The 19,218-nt window shown below is 44.6% G+C and overlaps 2 protein-coding genes across 12 annotated transcripts in view; both read left to right on the top strand.

Annotated features, from left to right (window-relative positions):
- ST3GAL5 (ST3 beta-galactoside alpha-2,3-sialyltransferase 5) overlaps positions 1 to 19,218 on the top strand; it is an 80,438-nt gene that overhangs the window by 48,259 nt on the left and 12,961 nt on the right. For 5 of the 11 annotated variants that reach the window (XM_030921210.1, XM_010381992.2, XM_010381995.1 and 2 more), the window contains 2 exons: positions 7,444 to 7,567; positions 9,675 to 9,786. In XM_030921210.1, the coding sequence (XP_030777070.1) occupies positions 7,446 to 7,567; positions 9,675 to 9,786 (234 nt within the window). In that variant the 5' untranslated portion in view covers positions 7,444 to 7,445. Of the gene's footprint in view, positions 1 to 731; positions 793 to 7,443; positions 7,568 to 9,674; positions 9,787 to 15,787; positions 18,440 to 19,218 lie in introns of those variants that run through there. The other 6 variants (XM_030921211.1, XM_030921213.1, XM_030921212.1 and 3 more) reach the window with 4 other exon arrangements.
- On the top strand, positions 3,405 to 6,258 carry LOC115894271 (putative uncharacterized protein BRD3OS). The gene has a single exon (XM_030921216.1). It carries the CDS (start codon positions 4,906 to 4,908, stop codon positions 5,158 to 5,160), a length of 255 nt encoding a protein of 84 aa, XP_030777076.1. The 5' UTR covers positions 3,405 to 4,905; the 3' UTR covers positions 5,161 to 6,258.

Below are 19,218 nucleotides of genomic sequence, written 5' to 3' on the forward strand. Positions count from 1 at the left end.
CTGAGCCCACGAGGTCGAGGCCACAGCAAGCTGTGATCACACCACTGTACTCCAGCCGGGGTGACAGAGCAAGACCCCGTCTCAAACCAAAAAACAAAAATATGATTGCTATTGAAATTTATGACACAATTATTCTAGCAATTAACAAAGCATGTCCCTGATTCAATGTTCATATAATCCAACCTTCAATTGCCACCTTTTCACCAAACAGAACATCGCAAACAAAAGAAATGAATGAAAACAGTCCAGATGGTACCAAGGTGATCATGACTTTCAGCTGATAAGCCCTGGCTTCTCCAACGGATCATGGAAAGGCCACTCCACTGTTTGTCTGTTGTACCCAGCTTGGCCCTTCTCTTGTGACGCTGAGGGACGTGGAATCCACATGGTCCCTTGCAAATCAGAAGAAGTAATACCTGCTGAGCTGAAGTAGAGGGATTTGATGAAACTTCTTGGGAAGTCAAACTCATACTGTGGAGGCTAAAGCAACCCCATCTTTGATGCTAATCTGCCATGTTGACTTCTGACCCCAGTCCCAGGAAGGCTTCTAAGGTTTCTACATTCACATACTTACTGTAAATCTTGCCCTTAGGTCAAAATAGTCTTGCAGTTATATCATAAGTCCTGCCCTTCGGCAAATACTTGCATTTTCCTGACGGTTGGATGTCAACGTCCTATACATTCCTTCAGTATGGTGTATAAGACCTGGATGTATAAGCCCTCAGTCTGGGGAGTAATAGCATGGGCAACCATTATGCTGTCTCGCCGCCACCCAGGACATGGCCTCTGTTTGTAAGTCCCCATCACGGATTTCTTTCTGAGAAACTAGATTTGTCAGCCTCTTCCTTGGCCTATGGGGGTGGGTTTGCATATGCCTGCCCACCACAGAGCACATACCTTTAATAGATATATCCCAGGAGATAACTACATGTGTAGATGCATAGATTTTTTTTTTTTTTTTTTTTTTTTTTTTTTTTTTTTGAGACGGAGTCTCGCTCTGTCGCCCAGGCTGGAGTGCAGTGGCCGGATCTCAGCTCACTGCAAGCTCCGCCTCCCGGGTTCGTGCCATTCTCCTGCCTCAGCCTCCCGAGTAGCTGGGACTACAGGCGCCGCCACCTCGCCGGCTAGTTTTTTGTATTTTTAGTAGAGATGGGGTTTCACCATGTTAGCCAGGATGGTCTCGATCTCCTGACCTCGTGATCCGCCCGTCTTGGCCTCCCAAAGTGCTGGGATTACAGGCTTGAGCCACCGCGCCCGGCCTGATGCATAGATTTTTATAAAACTGCCTTTTTCTTACATTTTTCAGTGTCAATAAATGTAAGTACTGAGTACTTTAAGCTAGTGCTTCTCAAACTTTAATGTGCACATAAATGTCCCGGGATCTCATTAAAATGCTGGGGCAGGGCCTGAGACTCTGCATTTCTAACCTGCTTCCAGGTTACACTGATGCTGTCGGTCAGAGACCCTGCTGTATAGTGAGATCTTAAGTACTGTAGCGTATTCATGTAGTTTGTGCTGTAATTTACCACCAAATTTCCTGCTGTTGGACATTTTAGATGTTTCATTTATTATTTTTTTTTTTGTAGAGGCAGGGTCTCACTAGGTTGCCCAGATTGGTCTCAAACTCCTGGCCTCAAGTGATCCTCCCATCCCAGTCTGCCAAAGCGCCAGGATTACAGGTGTGAACTACCACACCCGGACATTTGGATGTTTCAATAGAGTTTATGCTTTATTCTTGCCATTATAATTTCTGTTAACCTTCAGTTTTAGTTTTACTCTTAACCAGTATTGAGAAAATGCTTTTCTTGGAAGTTTATCTTGTTTGATGTCAGGCTACAGACATGTAATGCACATTTCATTCCATTTGAGATGTTTCTTATGGGGCTGCTGTGTGCCGATCTCTGTCTTAGGTGTTAGGGATACAAAGGTGAACAGAGTTCTGGCTCTGCAGCTCATTCCTCCAGGAGTCTGCAAAAGAAAATTCAGTTCATTTTGGTAAACAGAGATAGGGACGTGCCCACGGATAATTGTGGTGTTGAAAAATGACCTCAGAGATAAGGAAAGAGATGCTTGAGCTGGGTTTAAGGATGAAAAGTAGTTCACCAGGCAGATTGTTGGGTGGGATTCCAGATTGTGGGCACATCATGTGCAAAGGCACTGAAGCAACAATTTGGCACATCCAGGTTTCTAACAGTACTTCTTTGTGCAGTGTGATAGACAAGTTTGTCACATGAAGTTACAGAATCTGAAATAAGCTAGGAACAAGTAGGCAAAAATGTATTTTTGAAAGATGGCTTTGAGAAGACAAAATTGAGATCAGGGCATTCCAGGTGAGTGATTTCTATTAAAGGCATGTAGTGAACAGGAGAAATTCAGGAGGTATTATCGGCAGGCCCTGGGGATTGACTAGGATTGAGAATGAAAGTCTGGTTGACCTGCAGGTTTTCATCTTATGGCTGAACGGGTGGTTCAGATACCAAGGAATGAAAGGAATAGAAGAAAATGCCAGGTTCTGTTTAGGAATGTTGCCTGAGGTGAGGATAGCAAGCAAGTCATTAGGTATATAGGTCTGGGCTTAGGTGAGAGGTCCGCATTAGATGGATTTGGTCTTCAGGAAGCCATTGTCACCCCTAGTCTGAAGCTTGTACTTGTCACAAAGTTGCTGGAAGTGCCACGGCATCTGCTGCCTAAAAACCCAAGAACCCAAATGCCCACGACTGCTGCAGGAGTCACATGTAGACACCTTCCCTTGCCTGCTACTACTGCTGTCCAGAGCTTCACCAAGTCAGGGGAAAAGAAAGATTGTCTCCCAGTCTTTCACCAGCACATCCTAGGATCACAACTTCATGAGAAGCCAGCTGGTAAGAGAGAATTTGGAAAATATTTACAGGCTTATAGTCTGACGGGCAGAGTAGAACAAGAGCCAGAGCACTGTATGGCTCAGCAACAGAGCACGTGGAGGCGGAGGCCCCAGAGTCTTTCTCATACTCTTACCACAGTCATCTTTGTTCTCTGGAGGTCCACTTTGGTATGAAGTGAGTATCATTCCAGTCATCTCAGAAGCTTCCATTTTAAATATGCACAGGCTACAGGTAGCCTGCTGGTTCCCACCACTTGGCTGACCATACATGAAGTAACCACAGAGTTGTGGTGTTTGAAAACCTTCCAGGATCTCGGTTGTTCTAACTTCTCATTTAATAAATCAGCAGATTCTTCAGCAAAGGTTTATAATCAAGGCCCTCAACACTTACTGAAACTATTTTGATAGAATTATACATAATGATAAAAATTCTTGCTACACAGAATTAGAATTAAGGAGTTAAGGAAGAGATTGTTTACAGTAGCAGAAAAAAAAACAACTTGAATTTTTTTCAAAGAAGATGGCAAAACCCTAACGGGAAAAATAAAGTGATTAATGAATGAGATATAACTTCTTCCATCCAACTAAAAACTATAGTGAAGACATTATTTCTTAAATTAATATATGCATTTATTATAATAATAACTAGTGCCTATATTAGTTAAGATATAACTTTGCCTTTAATTAACAATTCCTTAAACAAGACAGAAGCTTATTCCTCTATCATAGACCAGTCCAGAAGTAGAGTGGCAGGTTTCTGCCCTATGGGGTTGTCCCAGGGGCCCCAGCTCCTTCTCTTGTTGTTCCACCATCCTTGAGTAATGTCCTCTCTGTGTGGTCCAGAGTGGCAGATCATATGTCCATATTTCAGTCAGGAGGAAGAGGGGATAAAGGAGAAAACAGAGTATGCCAAGGGATGCACCTTGAGAATTGCACAGGATGCTTCTGCTCATATCCCATTGGCTAAAACTTAGTCTTGAGTCCTATCTCCAGGGAGGCTGGGAAATGTAGTCTTCATTCTGGGAGGTACTATGCCCCCACTAAAAATCCAGAGCTCTATTAAGTTGAGAGTTAGGGGAAAGTGAATATATGGGGGAGGCAGACCAATTTCTACTACAGTACCCTTTGGAATATTATTTAGAACTTGAAAATTGTGAATAAAATTATTTCAAAAGAATAAATAGGGGAGCCCTGCAGCGCCTCGCCCCGCTGCCCTTGTCTCCGAGGCTCGCGACGCGCGGGGCCTCCCGGGAGCTGGATGCTCGGAGCAGAAAGGCGGCCCTGGGGGCCCCTTCCGGTCCCGGGGCTGACGCCTGGCGGCGTCGCCGGGAACCCGCGCCCTTTCAAGCGCCGCTGGCTCCTGTTTCACAGATGGAGACCCTGAAGCCCCAACAGGCAGCCTCCCCAGCACCGCCCAGTGACTGAAAAAGCTGGCACTGGGCGCCCGTCTCACTCCCCACCCAGCTCCCAGGCTGCCCCACGGGAGCATCTTTGGGGAGAGACGAGACCTGAACAGACGCTGGGGCCGGATCCCCAGGGTGGGTCAGAACAGCCGCTGCCCTGAAAGCCGTCTCGGACAGATGCGTGCAGGGTGTGCCACCGGAGCTCCTTGCAGCTTGCGTCTGGGGCCACCATGTCCCTTCCTCAGGGCGCTGGATCCATCTCTTCAAGCTCAGTGGTCCAGGCCATGGTGGCAGAATCACCCCCCAGGGTGTGACGCCACGTCTTTATCAATTCCACACAGCTGCACCCGGAAGAGCTGTGGCTGGGCGCTGCTCTGACCTGTGTGCGGTCCCCTGAATGGGTCTCAGGTGTCTTCAGAATGGCAAGGCCGCCTCATTTCCTTGCCACACAACCCTCCTGAGGACGCTGCCTGCAAATGGGCTGAATTCCTAATTTCTACCATTCAATTAAACGAGGGCTCCTTAAACCCCAAAGCTGGGAAAGCTGTCCGTTAATTTAGTGCGAAGCTTGTGGCAGCTGTCCACTCGTGGGCCATCTCAGAATAGCAGGATTCCCAGGAGTCCAGCGGGACAGGGGAGGGGATGAGTGGCCGCGTCCCCCTGGCAGAGAAGGCCTTGTCTGAAGGCTACGCCCGCCTCCGATACAGAGACACCTCCTTGCTCATCTGGCAGCAGCAACAGCAGAAGTTGGAGTTGGTGCCACCTGGGACATACCTGAGCAGGAGCCGAAGCATGTGGTACTCACAGTATGGAAATGAGGCCATCTTGGTCCGAGACAAAAACAAGCTCGAGGTCTCCAGGGACACAGGGCAGTCCAAGTTTTGCACAATCATGTAATTCCGATGTGAGCACCTGAGCCCAGGACCACACTTCGAGGAAAACAGACCCGAGTTTCATTCAGTTGTCTTGATTTCTAATCCTTGCTGGAAGATTTTGAATAATGAATGTGAAGATCAAACTGTGGCCTAAGAACCCAAGCAGCACAGAATCTGCCCCCGAGTCCCTCAGCACAGCCGCGGTCTGACTGGTGCACAGGACACTTCCCCTGTAGAGTCCCCTCTGTAGTCAGCTGTTGCGACATTCAGATTCTCCAGGTGCTGCTAGGGACAGCATAGGCCTGGGCATTGCTAGATGCTTGGTTTAACCAAGCCAAGAGTAACCCTCACATCCCCGTTATAAACCACCTTTTCAAGTTTGTATAGGTTTTAGTTTTTTGTTTTTAGCATAAATGGCGGAGTAGCCGCAGCATCTCACCGGGAGCTTTGTCGCACTTACATTTTGTTTTTTGCTTTTTTGAGACGGTCTCGTTCTCTTGCCCAGGCTGGACTGCAGTGGCACGATCACAGCTCACTGTAGGTTCGATCTCATGGGCTCAGGTGATCCTCCCAAACTCAGCCTCCTGGGTAGCTGTGGCTCCAGGCGAACTACTGTGTATAGAGACAGGGTTTCCCTATGTTGCCCAGGCTGGTCTTACACTCCTGGGCTCAAGCCTCCCATGATGCTGGGATTATAGGCGTGGGCCACCGCACCAAGCCCGCATTTATATTTTGAGTTACCAAAATGATCGTCATGTGTGAAGCATCATGGTAGCTTCCAAGTATTTGCGGCCCACCGGCCAGTGGCTCCAAAACACATTCAGGAAACCTGAGAGTTGTAAGTTGCACATGTGTGGCGTACAGTGATTTCCACGTAGTAACAGGGCTGAGCAAGGCAGGCTCTCCATCAGACTTAAAGCATTCAGCCTCTCTGCCCCCAGGCCGACACTGACATGTGTTCACTGTCGCTGCCACAGCTGGCCACCGGTGTGTTCAGTCTCCATGAAGGATTCACCCTCTGCTCTGACATCTCCTTGGCTACACAAATGTGCAGGTGTCTCTTGTCAAAGCTAATTTTTCTTTTCTAAATAAACATCTTTTAATACAAAAAAAAAAAAAAGAATAAATAGGCAGGCACAATTAACATATTTTTTAAGAAAAGTTTTTTTAAATTGCCATATTCTCTTTTTTTCTTTTTTTCTTGATGTAACACTTCTGCTTTTAATGTAATTTTCTTTTTAAACTTTTTTATTATATAAATTTTAACCATACACAGAAATGGGGAGAATCGTGTAGTGAGCCCTAGTACCCATCTCCCAGCTTTAATAGGTTACCAGCTTAAAGTTAGTCTTATCTATTCTCCCTGGCCCTCCACTTATCACCTTCCTGAGTTTTTGAAGCAGATCTCATTTTCGCTCTTTGATCTGTAGATATTTCTGTATGTAGCTCTAAAAGGTAAAAGTCCTTTTTTAAAAAAATAAACTTTAAAGTTTAGGATAATTGTATTCACATGCAATTGTAAAACACAGTCTAGAGAGATTTTATGTACGCTTTACTCATTTTCCCCCACTGGTAGCATCCTGCAAAACTATAGTACCATATCACAGCTGGAGTCTGACATGGATACAGTCAAGATGTAGAACATCTCCATCCCTTTGTGTTGCCCTTTTATAGCCACATCTACCTCCCCTTCCACAGCCCCTGACACTCTCTAGTCTGGTCTCCATTTCTATAATTTTGTCATTTTAAGAATGTTAAAAATCAGCTGGGTGCAGTAGCTCATGGCTGTAATCCCAGCACTTTGGGAGGCCAAGGCAGGTGGATCACGAGGTCAGGAATTCGACACCAGCCTGACTAACATGGTGAAACCCTGTCTCTACTAAAAATACAAAAATTAGCCAGGCATGGTGGCACACACCTGTAATCCCAGCTACCCATGAGGCTGAGGCAGGACAATCACTCGAACCCGGGAGGCAGAGGTTGCAGTGAGCCGAGATTGGTGCCACTGCACTCCAGCCTGGGCAACAGAACAAGACTCCATCTCAATTAAAAAAAAAAAAAAGAAGAAGAAGAATGTTGTTAAGAATCATACAGTATGTAACATTTTGGTTTCAGCTCCACATAGTTCCCTCTAGATTCATCCACTTTATTGCATGTAACAACAGTTCATTCTTCTTTATTGCCGGATAGTATTCCATGGTATGGATGCAACATATAAAGGCTCTTTGAAAACCATAATCCATCCTCCTGACTCTCCCCTCTCTTTCTCCCCACTGCCCTCTTCACTCTTCCCCTCTCTTCCCAGCAATGCCAAGTGAGTACACATATATGAAACTGAGAAGTGATTGCTCAAGGCCTTCCCTGCAATGGTACACCCGAGCTCAAAGCAAGATGAGAAGACCCAGCTTGTTATTAAAAGACATCCTCAAGTAAGTACCGCCCCTGGGACTGTAGATCCCCCTGCTTTGGGTCAACTGTGTAGAAGGAGGAGAAAAATTCAGTGAGAGTCTCAAGATGGCTAATGTTGGAGAGGCACACTTGGTCAAAGGCTCATTCAAAGGCACGTCTGAGTGAAGACTGAGTGCACAGCTGGAGTGGGCCTGAACAGCTGACTGTATAAAATTGGTAAGTGCACAGTGCCCAGTAGCTGCTCAGGCCCTGTACCTTGGCCTGGTTGCCTGGGAGAGCAACTCTCACCATGCACTGCTCTTCATGCCCTTATTTAACAAAAGAGGGCTTTTCCCTTAGCTATTGTAAGTTAATCTAAAATATGGTTAATTAAATTTCCCTGAAGGCACTTGAATACTATTAAATATCGAATACTAAAAATGATAACAGGTGTTTGAGCCAGGTCACCCTTACATGCTAATAAGTGGTAGAATTAATGAAGGAGGAACTTGGCAGGTTTTTTTTTTAACATATATACCAGTCAAACCCAGTTGAAAATTGCCCTTTTTTCATGTCTAAACATAGAAATCCAATCTTGCAATCTAGTCTTCTGTCTCACTTTACTGACTTAGGAGGTGTAGGAAAAAAGAAAATTTATAAGAATAAAGCTTATGTCATATTCAGCCTCCCTTTAGTCACCAACCAGTATTTATTGAGGCCCACAACGTGCCTGACATGCTGGACACCAGCCACAAGGCAGCAGGGGAGATAGACCTGCGTCCTGTGCTGCTTAGGCTATAGGTGAGGTGGACTCACACCGGGAATTAAGGCACAGTCTGATATATGCTACAGACACTGGGCTTGCCTTCACGCCCTTTTCTTTTCTTTCTTTCTTTTTCTTTTTTTTTTTTTTTAACTAAAATAAGGGAAGTATATTCACTGAATGTAACACCTTTTCTGGGGCTGAAGAGAAGAATAGGTAATATTAGGTTTACAAGATTAAAAATTCAAAAAGTATTAAAGAGTCTCAGTGAAACAGCTTCTCATCCCTGCTCCCCATTTCCCCTCCATACTTAAAGATAACCAGTGTCACCAGTTTCTTGTGTATATGAGAAATATTGTGTGTGTGTGTGTGTGCTCTGCCATGCCCCCTGCCCAAATCCACTTTTACACAAATTGATAGCATCCTGTTCACTTATCATTGTACACAATCCCATTGTACACAAGGGAAGAATTAAGATGCTTGTCCAAGTTGTCATGGGAAGCCTGTTTAAATTAGAATTTTAAAGTTTTAAAAACGCTCCCACCAACACTTCATTGTATTCTCATCCTCAAATATTAAGAAATATTTTGTATGTATTATGTATAGAGTATTATGCTAGATGCTTTTTTTGAAAAAAAAAAACTGCCCCTTTGTTTAGCAAATGGATTATTTTCTCTTTACTTATTTCTTACATTTGTTTTTTCAAGAACAGAATTGTTTAAAGCAGTGGTTCTTAAACTTTGGTTGGAACTTTTTAGCTTGTGGTTTGTGTCACTGGAGAACTTAGTAAAAATGAGATTTCTAAAACTAAGACTAGACTCAGCTCTTTTCTCCAAGTCGTGTGTGTGTGTGTGTGTGTGTATGTGTGTATTAAACCATATAATAGTGTGAATTTATCAGATCTTTAAAAATATTTTTTAGGTCATCTTAAGGGTAACTAATGATCTCACTTCCCAGTCAGCCTCACTTCTGGGTAGAATTCTTTAGAAATACTATGAATAGACTGTGTCTTTTTTTTTTTTTTTTTTTTTAAGGACTGACAGAATTTTAAAGTCACAAAAGATTGAAGCCAAGATTCTATCGCTCAAGTCTATTACTTGATTTGAAGTTCAATAATTGGCATTGTGATTCAGGTTTTGTTACAGTGCTCTTGCAAAAAAAAGGTTATTCTGTGTTTGCTTATAACAAAGACAGTCATAAATGACTAGTTTATCTTGTCAGGAAAATAGGAAATGGCCCCTTCCTTTCACCCCAACGTCAACGTAAAGATTGTAGTTTTATGCTGCATAGCAGGCAGACTCATTTAGGATTCCGTTTTCAGTTTCACATTGCATCTCATGATTCTCACATGACTACATCATAATACCTAATTGATTTTTTTCCAGATGTACATTGCTTGTGTTTGGAGTGTGGATCCTTTATATCCTCAAGTTAAATTATACTACTGAAGAATGTGACATGAAAAAAATGCATTATGTGGACCCTGACCGTGTAAAGGTTAGATATCCCATTGGTGTGGTTTAAATGAAAACATTGCCAAGCATATGCTTAAATTATAATATCATTAGTCTACTATGTTACAAATATATGTTAATAAAAGTTTGAACACAGAGGGGAAAGTACTTAATCTCAGCACTCCAAAACCAAAGACAACCTTCTTCTAAAAACCTACCACTAACTACTCCACAGTAGCATTCTCCCATTTACTGCAGCTGGGATGTGGGATGAGGTAGGCTCAACCCAACAGGCTCTAGGGCTCCTCTTGGAATTAATTTGTCCTGATGCTGTAAAGTAAACAACAAAGAAATTCTCTTCTTGTTTGCTTGTCTCCCTTTTTTTGTTTTTGTTTTTTTTTTTGAGTCAAGGTCTCGCTCTGCACCCAGGGTTGAGTGCAATGGCAAGAACACGGCCACCTCAGCCTTCTGAGTAGCTGGGACCACAGGTGTGCATCACCATGCCTGGCTAATTTTTTAATTTTTTTGTGGCGATGGGGTCTTGCCGTGCTGCCCAGGCTGATCTTGAACTCCTAGGCTCAAGCTATCCTCCTGTTTTGGCCTCCCAAAGGGCTGGGATTACAGACATGAGCCACCATACCTGGCCAGAAATTCTCTTAATATCATCTGTCCTTCCTATGTTTTATTTTTAATTTTAATGAATTCACATTACATTGCAAGATTTTTCTTTCCGCTTACATTTATGTTTCCAAATCAAGTGACATATCGAATGCTCATTTCACTGATTATTTTAGTTGCTGGATTATCCGATAACATTTAGCCCAGGATGGAGGAAGAGATGATTTTAAATAAATTAGCATGGGAGGAATGATAACTGACATGTATGGATGCTGTATATATATTATCTCATTTAGTCATTGTGACTGGGAGAGATCGCAGTACCATCTCCATCTTACAGATGATGGCTTGAAAGGTTGAGCTGCTCACCCAAGTTAATGTCTAGTTTAGCTTGCTAGTTTATAATGTAGTTTAGTGCTCCTGTGTACCAGGAGGTGTTCTAAAAGTGTATTAGCAATGTTAGCTCATTTAACTCTCATCACATTCCTGGTGATGTAGTTGCACAATCATCCCCATCTCACAGGCGGGGAAACTGAAGAGCAGGGAGATTTACTAACCTGCCCAGGGTCACCTGCGGCAGTACGTAGTGAAGCCCAGGCTTGAACTCAGTGGTGTGGTTTCAGAGTCTGAGCTCCTGACCACTCTGCTCTCTGCCTGGGTAGGGAGTGTCCACAGAGAAGCCCAAAGTTAAAAGCAGCATGGTGCAGAGAGGAAAGAGCTGAAATGTTTTACCTCAATTCAAATCTGACTGCTACTTAGTAATGGTGAAACTCTATGCAGGTGACTTGATTGTTTTGAGTCCCAGTTTTCTCAGCTGTGAAATGTAGAAGTTGAGTAAGACAATATACACAAAATTCCTTTCTTGGTCCTAATCTTTACTCTTACGTTTCTACGTTAATTTGTGCATCCTTTGAAGTGCCTCCAGTTTTTTTTTTGTTTTGTTTTTTGTTTTTTTTTTGTGTGGTACAGACAGGTATAAACAAATAAATGAAGAGCTTAGTTAGCAAAGGCATAGCTTGGCTTCTGCAAAACTATTGAGTCTCGGGGTCTTGCTGTCGCAGGGCCAGCCTTCCCGGCATAGGTGTCCTCAGGTGTCTGTTGGCTCATTTCATTTCATCAGCATTAACACATCTGCTTTGGTCGAGTAGGATGTGCCCTGTACCCTCTGCTCAGGTTTCCGTCTCCTCCTGCACTGTCTGGCCTTGCAAACATACCTCCCCCCATCCTTTCCAGTTCCACGTCCCTTCACAGCTCTCTTGGATAAAGGTTTTAGACACCCGGTCTCTGTTTTTGTCTCCTGAGAAAGTCTTTAAACGATGGCACTTGGTAAGGCTTACTGATGGGCTGGGAACTCTTCCCTTTGTTTCTTTGCTGCTGTTCTCCACTCTGTATGCATCCTCTTTTTCCTGTCCATTACCATCTGACCGACTGACTGCAAAGTGATTTTTCTAAAGTCTGGGTCAGTTGAGGAGAGAGGTGAGCTTTCCTGTACAAGGCCAAGCATACTATTCCACAAGCACAGGGTGGAGAAGGTGTGTTTTAGTAATACCCTGGGGGAAATCAACTTGGTAGTTTTCCTGTCCAGTCAGGGCCATGTGTCAACCCGTGCCCCGGCTTCCTGTGATCATTTTGAACTTAAGCCACATGGTCTGCTTGTCTTTGCAATGGTCAGTCAAGTGCTCTGGTTGTTAGGCTGTTACTTGTTAAGGCTCCCCTAAGGAATCCTAGTGATTTGTGAGAATGAGCAGACGAGAAACTCAAGATCACCGCCCTGAGGAATCATGGAAGGGATAGGAACATCTGCGTAGCTTTAAGGAGAGAAGACCTGGTGCAGGGCACATGGCAGTCAGTGTCAATGAGATGCCACCCCCGATACAGGCTGCAGAAGGATGGGCATGCCCAGGTGGCCTTAATGGCAGAGCTCTGTATCAGGGGGTGGCAACCAAGCTCAAAGGAGAAAGGTTTGACAGTCCCAGGCATCCAAAGATGGGATAAACAGACCGCCTTTGTGGTGACTCTCTGGAGGTCTTTAAGAAAGTCAGGGGTCTGGCCGGATGTGGTGGCTCACAGCTGTAATCCCAGCACCTTGGGAGGCTAAGGTGGGTGGATCATGAGGTCAGGAGTTCAAGACCTGCCTGGCCAACATGTTGAAACCCCGTCTCTGGCCGGGCGCGGTGGCTCAAGCCTGTAATCCCAGCACTTTGGGAGGCCGAGACGGGCAGATCATGAGGTCAGGAGATCGAGACCATCCTGGCTAATATGGTGAAACCCCGTCTCTACTAAAAAATACAAAAAAAACTAGCCGGGCGAGGTGGCGGGCGCCTGTAGTCCCAGCTACTTGGGAGGCTGAGGCAGGAGAATGGCGTAAACCCGGGAGGCGGAGCTTGCAGTGAGCTGAGATCCGGCCACTGCACTCCAGCCTGGGCGACAGAGCGAGACTCCGTCTCAAAAAAAAAGAAACCCCATCTCTACTAAAACTACAGAAATTAGCCAGGCGTGGTGGCAGGCACCTGTAATCCCAGCTACTCAGGAGGCTGAGGCAGGAGAATCACTTGAACCTGAGACAGAGAGGTTGCAGTGAGCCAATATGGTGCCATTTCTCTCTAGCCTAGGCGACAAGAGTGAAACTCTGTCTCAAAAAAAAAAAACGAAAGAAAGAAAGCCAGAGGTCCTGTAGGTAGAATTCAGACATCAGACAGGGAGGGGCTCAGGGACCTTTCTGATCCCTTCCATGTCTGAGATTGTATGGTTCTCAGCAATTCGCCAGGGCCTGACTGGAAAATGAGGCTGGTTTCGTAACCTGGGGCTTTCCCAGTTCTGAATTCTGGGTGGAGTTGTCTCAATCAGAAGGCTGTCAGAGAACACCTGCATGCAGCCCCGCCATTCCCCAACTCCGTGACTTTCAGACTGAACCTCACTGCTACTTCCAAGCTCCTCTGAAGCTTGCCAGAGTCCATCGGTATTATCCTAATTCATGTGAGCTTCTCATCCTGCCATCTAAAATATAAGTTACTTGAGAGTAGGGACTATGTCTGTAAAAATACATAGTTCCTGGTATTCCAGGGAAAGGCGTAGTGAGCCAGGGCTGCCCTTTAGAGTCTCCTGCTCTTCCCATTGCCCTGGTTGTGCATCTCCTTACCTGCCATCCTGCATCCAGCGATGCCCTGCTGTGGCTGGAGTAGTCGTATTCTACAATTTGAATCTAATATGTTGCTTCCCTCCTCAAAACTCTTTGATGCCTCTCCTTTACCTTCAGGAAAATACCCAGACTCTTTAGTCTGGCCCATGAGACCGTTCATGACTTGATTCCTACTGATCTGTCCAACCTCTTTGTGCCACCTCCATTGTCCCAGCTCTATGTATTTTAGGCACACTCAACCCCTCAAAGGTCCTTGGGTGAACTTCTTCTCTTCTTTGCTTTTCTCTCTCTCTCTCTTTTTTTTTTTTTTTTTTTTGAGACGAAGTCTCACTCTGTCTCCCAGGCTAGAGTGCAGTGGCACAATCTTGGCTCACTGCAACCTCCACCTCCTGGGTTCAAGTGATTCTCCTGCCTTAGCCTCTTGAGTAGGATTACAGGCATGCACCACCATGCCCAGCTAATTTTTGTATTTTTAGTGGAGACGGGGTTTTGTCATGTTGACCAGACTGGTCTCGAACCCCTGATCTCAGGTAATCCACCTGCCTCGGCCTCCCAAAGTGCTAGGATTACAGGCGTGACCCACTGTGCCCAGCTTCTTTTCTTTCCTTTTCAACAGGGCCTCGCACTGTCACGCAGGCTGAAGTGCAGTGACCTGATCATTGCTCACTGCAGCCTCAACCTTCCGAGTAGCTAGGATTATAGCTTGTACCAGCATACCTGCCAAATTTTTTTTTTTTGTAGAGACAGGGTCTTACTATGTTTCCCAGGCTGGTCTCAAACTCCTGTACTCAAGGGACTCAAGTGATCCTCCTGCCTCAGCCTCCCAAAGTGCTGGGATTATAGGCATGAGCCACCATGCCCTGTCCTCAAAACACCTTTATTGAGATATAATTAACACACCGTATAGTTCACCCATTTAAAGCATACAGTACAGCCGGGCGTGGTGGCACCTGTCTCTAATCCCAGCTTTTTGGGAGACTGAGGCAGGAAGGATCATTTGAGGCCAGGAGTTTGAGACCAGCCTGGGCAACATACCAAGGCATCATCTCTATTAAAAATAAAAACATTAGCCTTGTGTGGTGTCTCACAACTATTGTCTCAGCTACTCCAGAGACTAAGGCGGAAGGATCACTTGTGCCCAAGAGTTTGAGGTTACAGTGAGCTATAATCATGCCACCGCACTCCAGCCTGTACAACAGAACAGAACGAGACACTAAGAAAAAAAAGGGAGACAGTGCAGTGATTTTGTGCAATACACTGTGGTTTTAGTGATTTACAGAATTGTGCAGCCATCACCATGATCTAAGTTTAGAAGGTTTTTATATCCCCAAAAGAAACTCCATATCCATTGGTAGTTACTCCCTATTTCCCCCTACCCACAAATCCTAGGCAACCAGTAATCTACTTTCTGTCTCTGTAGATTTGCCTATTATGGACATTTCATGTTATCCATTTCATGGTCTCTTGTGACTGGATTCTTTCACTTAGGATAATATTTTCAAGGTACACACACGTTGTAGCATGTATCAGTACTTCATTATTATTTCTGGATAATACCTCATTATATGGATATACCACATTTTGTTTATCCATTCATCAGTTTGTGGACGTTTAGGTTGTGTCCACTTTTGGCTATTATGAATAATGCTGCTGTGAACATGTGTATGTAAGTATTTGTGTACCTGCTTTCAGTTCTTTTATGTATATACTAGGAATATAGTTGCTGTGTCATATGGTAATGATGTTTTGCTTTTTGAGGAACTGCCAAGCTGTTTTCCAAAATGGTTGCATCATTTTACATTCTGGTGAGCAAGGTACCAGAATTTCAGTTTCTCCGCATCTTTATCAACATTTGTTACTATCTTTTCTTTTTTACTGCTGTCATCCTGATAGATGTTAAGTGATATCTCATTGTGGTTTTGATTTGCCCTTCCCCGATAGCTAATGATGCTGAGCATCTTTTCCATGTGCTCTCATTGACCGTATGTGTGTGTGTCTTCTTTGGAGGAATGCCCATTCAGATCCTTTGCCCATTTTTAAATTGGGTTATTTGACTTTTTATTCTTGAATTGTAAGAGTTCTTTCTGTGTTCTGAATACCAGTCCTGTATATCTGGTATGTGATTTGCAAGTATTTTCTCCACTCTCTAAGTTGTCTTTTCACTTTCTTGATGGTATCATTTTTAGCACAAAAGCCTTGAATTCTAATGAAACCCAATTTACCTGTTTTTTCCTTTGGTCATTTGTGCTTTTGGTGTCATATCTAAGAAACCATTGCTTAGTCCTAAGTTTTCTTCTAGTGTGTTTATAATGTACTACCTCTTACATTTAGGTCTTTGATTCATTTTGCATTAATTTTCGTATGTGGCATATTAGTCCATTTTTGCTACTGATAAAGACATACCCGAGACTGGGGAATTTACAAAAGAAAGAGGTTTAATTGTAGTTACAACTCCACGTGGCAGGGGAAGCCTCACAATCATGGCGGAAGGCAAGGAGGAGCAAGTCATGTCTTACATGAATCGCAGCAGGCAAAAGAGAGAAGCTGTGCGGGGAAACTCTCGTTTTTAAAACCATCAGATCTCGTGAGACCCATTCACTCTCACAAGAACTGCACAGGAAAGACCCACCCCTGTGCTTCAGTCATCTGCCACTGGGTCCCTCCCACAACACATGGGAACTATGGGAGCTACAAGATGAGATTTGGGTGGGGACACAGATCCAAACGATATCAGTGTGAGGTCAGGGTCCAGGGTCATCCTTTTGCATGTGGTTCTCCAGTTGTCCCAGCACCATTTGTTAAAAAAGAACTTTCCTCTATTTGCTGCAATCTTTCTTTCTTTGCTGCCTAGAGCCTTTCCCTGCCTTTCCCCCTTCTGTTATTCATATTTTAAGTCAAATCTCAGGTCAGGGGTTACCCCTTCTAAGAGGCTATCCCTGACCATCCCTCTCTGTGTGTGAGAGAGCCCCCTCATGCCTTAATCCTGATGTTTATCATTGTAGGATTTCAGCTGTTCATCTTCCCACTTGTTTTCCAGGCCAGGTCTTGGGAGACAGGGGTTGTGTGCTTAATATTTTACATTACTTAATACGCACTTATTTATATTCAGCTTCAGGGGGAAGGGGAGGTAGTACTTGAATCACAGTGCAATCTTCCATTATCTGTGAACTCTAGATTGTACAGAAAATCTAGTTATAACATGTAATTCTTTGAGTGCATTCAGTAATGCACCTTAGGTTTAATGTGAGGAACAAGACTGATAGTTCTCCTCAACCCTAAACATCCACTGGTAGACAGGGAAAATCCCAGCACCAGCTCCCTGCCCCTTCTCCCTGAACCATGGAATGTAAGTCCTTTCATTAGGCTGCTGGGCCAATGTTTAGACCTAAACTCATGGCTGGACTGATAGCAGCCCTCATAGATGCCAATGCCCTGCCTTGATGGGCCTCAGTGAGGACTCCTGACCAATCACTGATGAGGGGAATGGGAGGACTTCTGATAGGGGAGTTGGCCTCTGCAGTCCCACACCTGCCTGGAGAAGGCCAAAGCCACCTAAGCAAAACTGAGCAGCAGCCCACAGTGTCCATCTACCATGTCACCCCAGTGCTGAGCGACTTCTAAAAGGTTACTTTTTTCAATTATTTAAAAAACACTGAAAATTCAAGTAATACAGAAATAAGTAAAGGAGAAAGTCCCCTGTAATTTTTCACAGGGAAAGAGGAAGGAATGGGGGGCAGTTTTGTAAATCAAACATGTTTGTAAAACTCTGTGAGTTTGAAATTAGTAAAATAGAAAGTGAAAGCCTGCTGTAATTATGGTGGAATTGAGGATGTCTTATTGTGTTACTAGAGACTTTTTTAAAGTAGGTTTTTAACATTTGACCTTGTTAAATGCTCCACTTTTCAAAACAGTACTGACAAGATGTCCTGCTTCCTTCCATGCAGAAGAGGTGGTTTGTGCAGAAGTGCAGGCCTCAGAAGGCTTTGCACATGAGGGGAATGGCAAGAGTTGCCTATCACTAAGGATCTGAGGAGGAGGGATCACAGGATATGGGACTGAAAATGAGACAGGGCCAGATAGCGGAAGGCCTTGAATGGTACACTAAGCACGAAGCAGCTCCTTAATTTGATATCTGGTTGTGCGTCATTGAAGCATGAGTAGAGTGGAGGACATGGCCTGTGTGGTCCTCGTGTTCTGAGTAACTGTGAGATGGAGTTCGAGTGTGAGTGCTCTACAAAGAAAATCCCGTCTCCAGGCAGTCAGTGGGATTTGATCCTTACCACAAGAGCACATGGACAAATTTGAATTATTGTGGATGTATATTGGCAGAAGAAGGTCTCAGAGCCATAAGGGTGGGACCGTGTTAGCTCTGTTGGTTCCACTCAGCAACTCTGTGAGTGGGACCCTGCCAGCCCTGCTCGACGTGAGCATTGTCTGGTGACACTGGTCCCCGCCTGCATGACTGCAGCAGAGGAGGTGTGGCTGTGACAGTTGTGGGTTTTGTATTTTCTATTTAAATATGTCCCTCAGTGTGCCAGTTGTTAAAAAGACTACCAGTGGGCTCTGAAGGGATGTCTGCACACTTTGAAAGTGTGGTTCAGATGTGAAATTGCACTTAAAAGATGTTTGAAGAGAGATGAGGGAACGTTGATGTCAGTTTCGGTTTGGGCTGTGTCGTAGCAGCATTTTGAGCTTGGCCCTCTCTCCTCTCTGAGAGCTAAAGACCTAATCTCCCTGCGGATGGCATTGCGTGCAGTTAATTATGGCCAAACGGACTCAGCTGCTTCTTCGTCGTCTTCTCTACACCGTGCCTTTAAAGGAAGCGGGGTCCTCCCTGCTGAGGCGTTCAGTTAGCCCAGGCACCAGCACCTCCAAACCGAGTCTTTTCTCTCCTTAGTGCTGCTTCCCCCTCTCCAGGTCTTCCTGGGATGTCTTAGAGGTAAGAAAACTGAAGACTTGACCTAGGGAGAAACGCTTTAACAAAGACGACGCTGCTAGTTAAATCAATCTAGAACTGAGTCCAGCCTCCAGATCTCCTGATTATTTTTTTTCTAACAGTTGACGGGATGAAATCTATGTAAGATTTACTCCTTTGAAGCCCATTATTTGATGAGTATTAAAAACTTATGCAGCCACGCCTCTGTCACCCCAATCCCACTTTAGCACATTCCCATGGCCCAAGGGAGTTCCCTGGAGCCCCTTTGCACTCAACCCCCACCCCAGGCTGCCACCGACTGGTTGAGTTTATACTGTAGTGTTCTTTCTGTGACTTGGTTATTTAAATTTTTCTCTGCTTTTAACTGGGTAAAAGTTATAACTTAAATGTGAGTAAAATATGGCAATAACTTGACCCTCAGTTACTGTCCTTGTGTGATATCATACTAGTCTCCACACATGCCACGTACTGGGCAAAATGCTTTGGGCATCAGAGCACCCTGCGAGGAAGCGACCAGCTCCAGCATTTCCAGGTGTGGGAAATGAAAGTTCCACAAGGTCACTGATGCCCCCAGATCACGCAGTCTGTGACAGAATTGAGCCCCTTCCCACATCTCATTAACTCCAGACAGGAGTTTTCTTTCGATCTGAATGTTCTGCCCTGTTCCGGATTTTTTAAAAAAAATAATAAGTGCAATAGAACATTGCCTTTTACTAAGAATTATGCCACTTACTCGTATATTTGAGAAGGGTTGTCCTTAAAATTTCAGAGTGGAAATGAAA

Source organism: Rhinopithecus roxellana, chromosome 17 (genome assembly GCF_007565055.1).
Source record: "Rhinopithecus roxellana isolate Shanxi Qingling chromosome 17, ASM756505v1, whole genome shotgun sequence".
Lineage (NCBI taxonomy): Eukaryota > Metazoa > Chordata > Mammalia > Primates > Cercopithecidae > Rhinopithecus > Rhinopithecus roxellana.

Bases quoted from the DNA above. Each gene is read 5' to 3' on its own strand.
- LOC115894271 (XM_030921216.1), top strand. From the start codon at position 4,906: ATGAGTGGCCGCGTCCCCCTGGCAGAGAAGGCCTTGTCTGAAGGCTAC.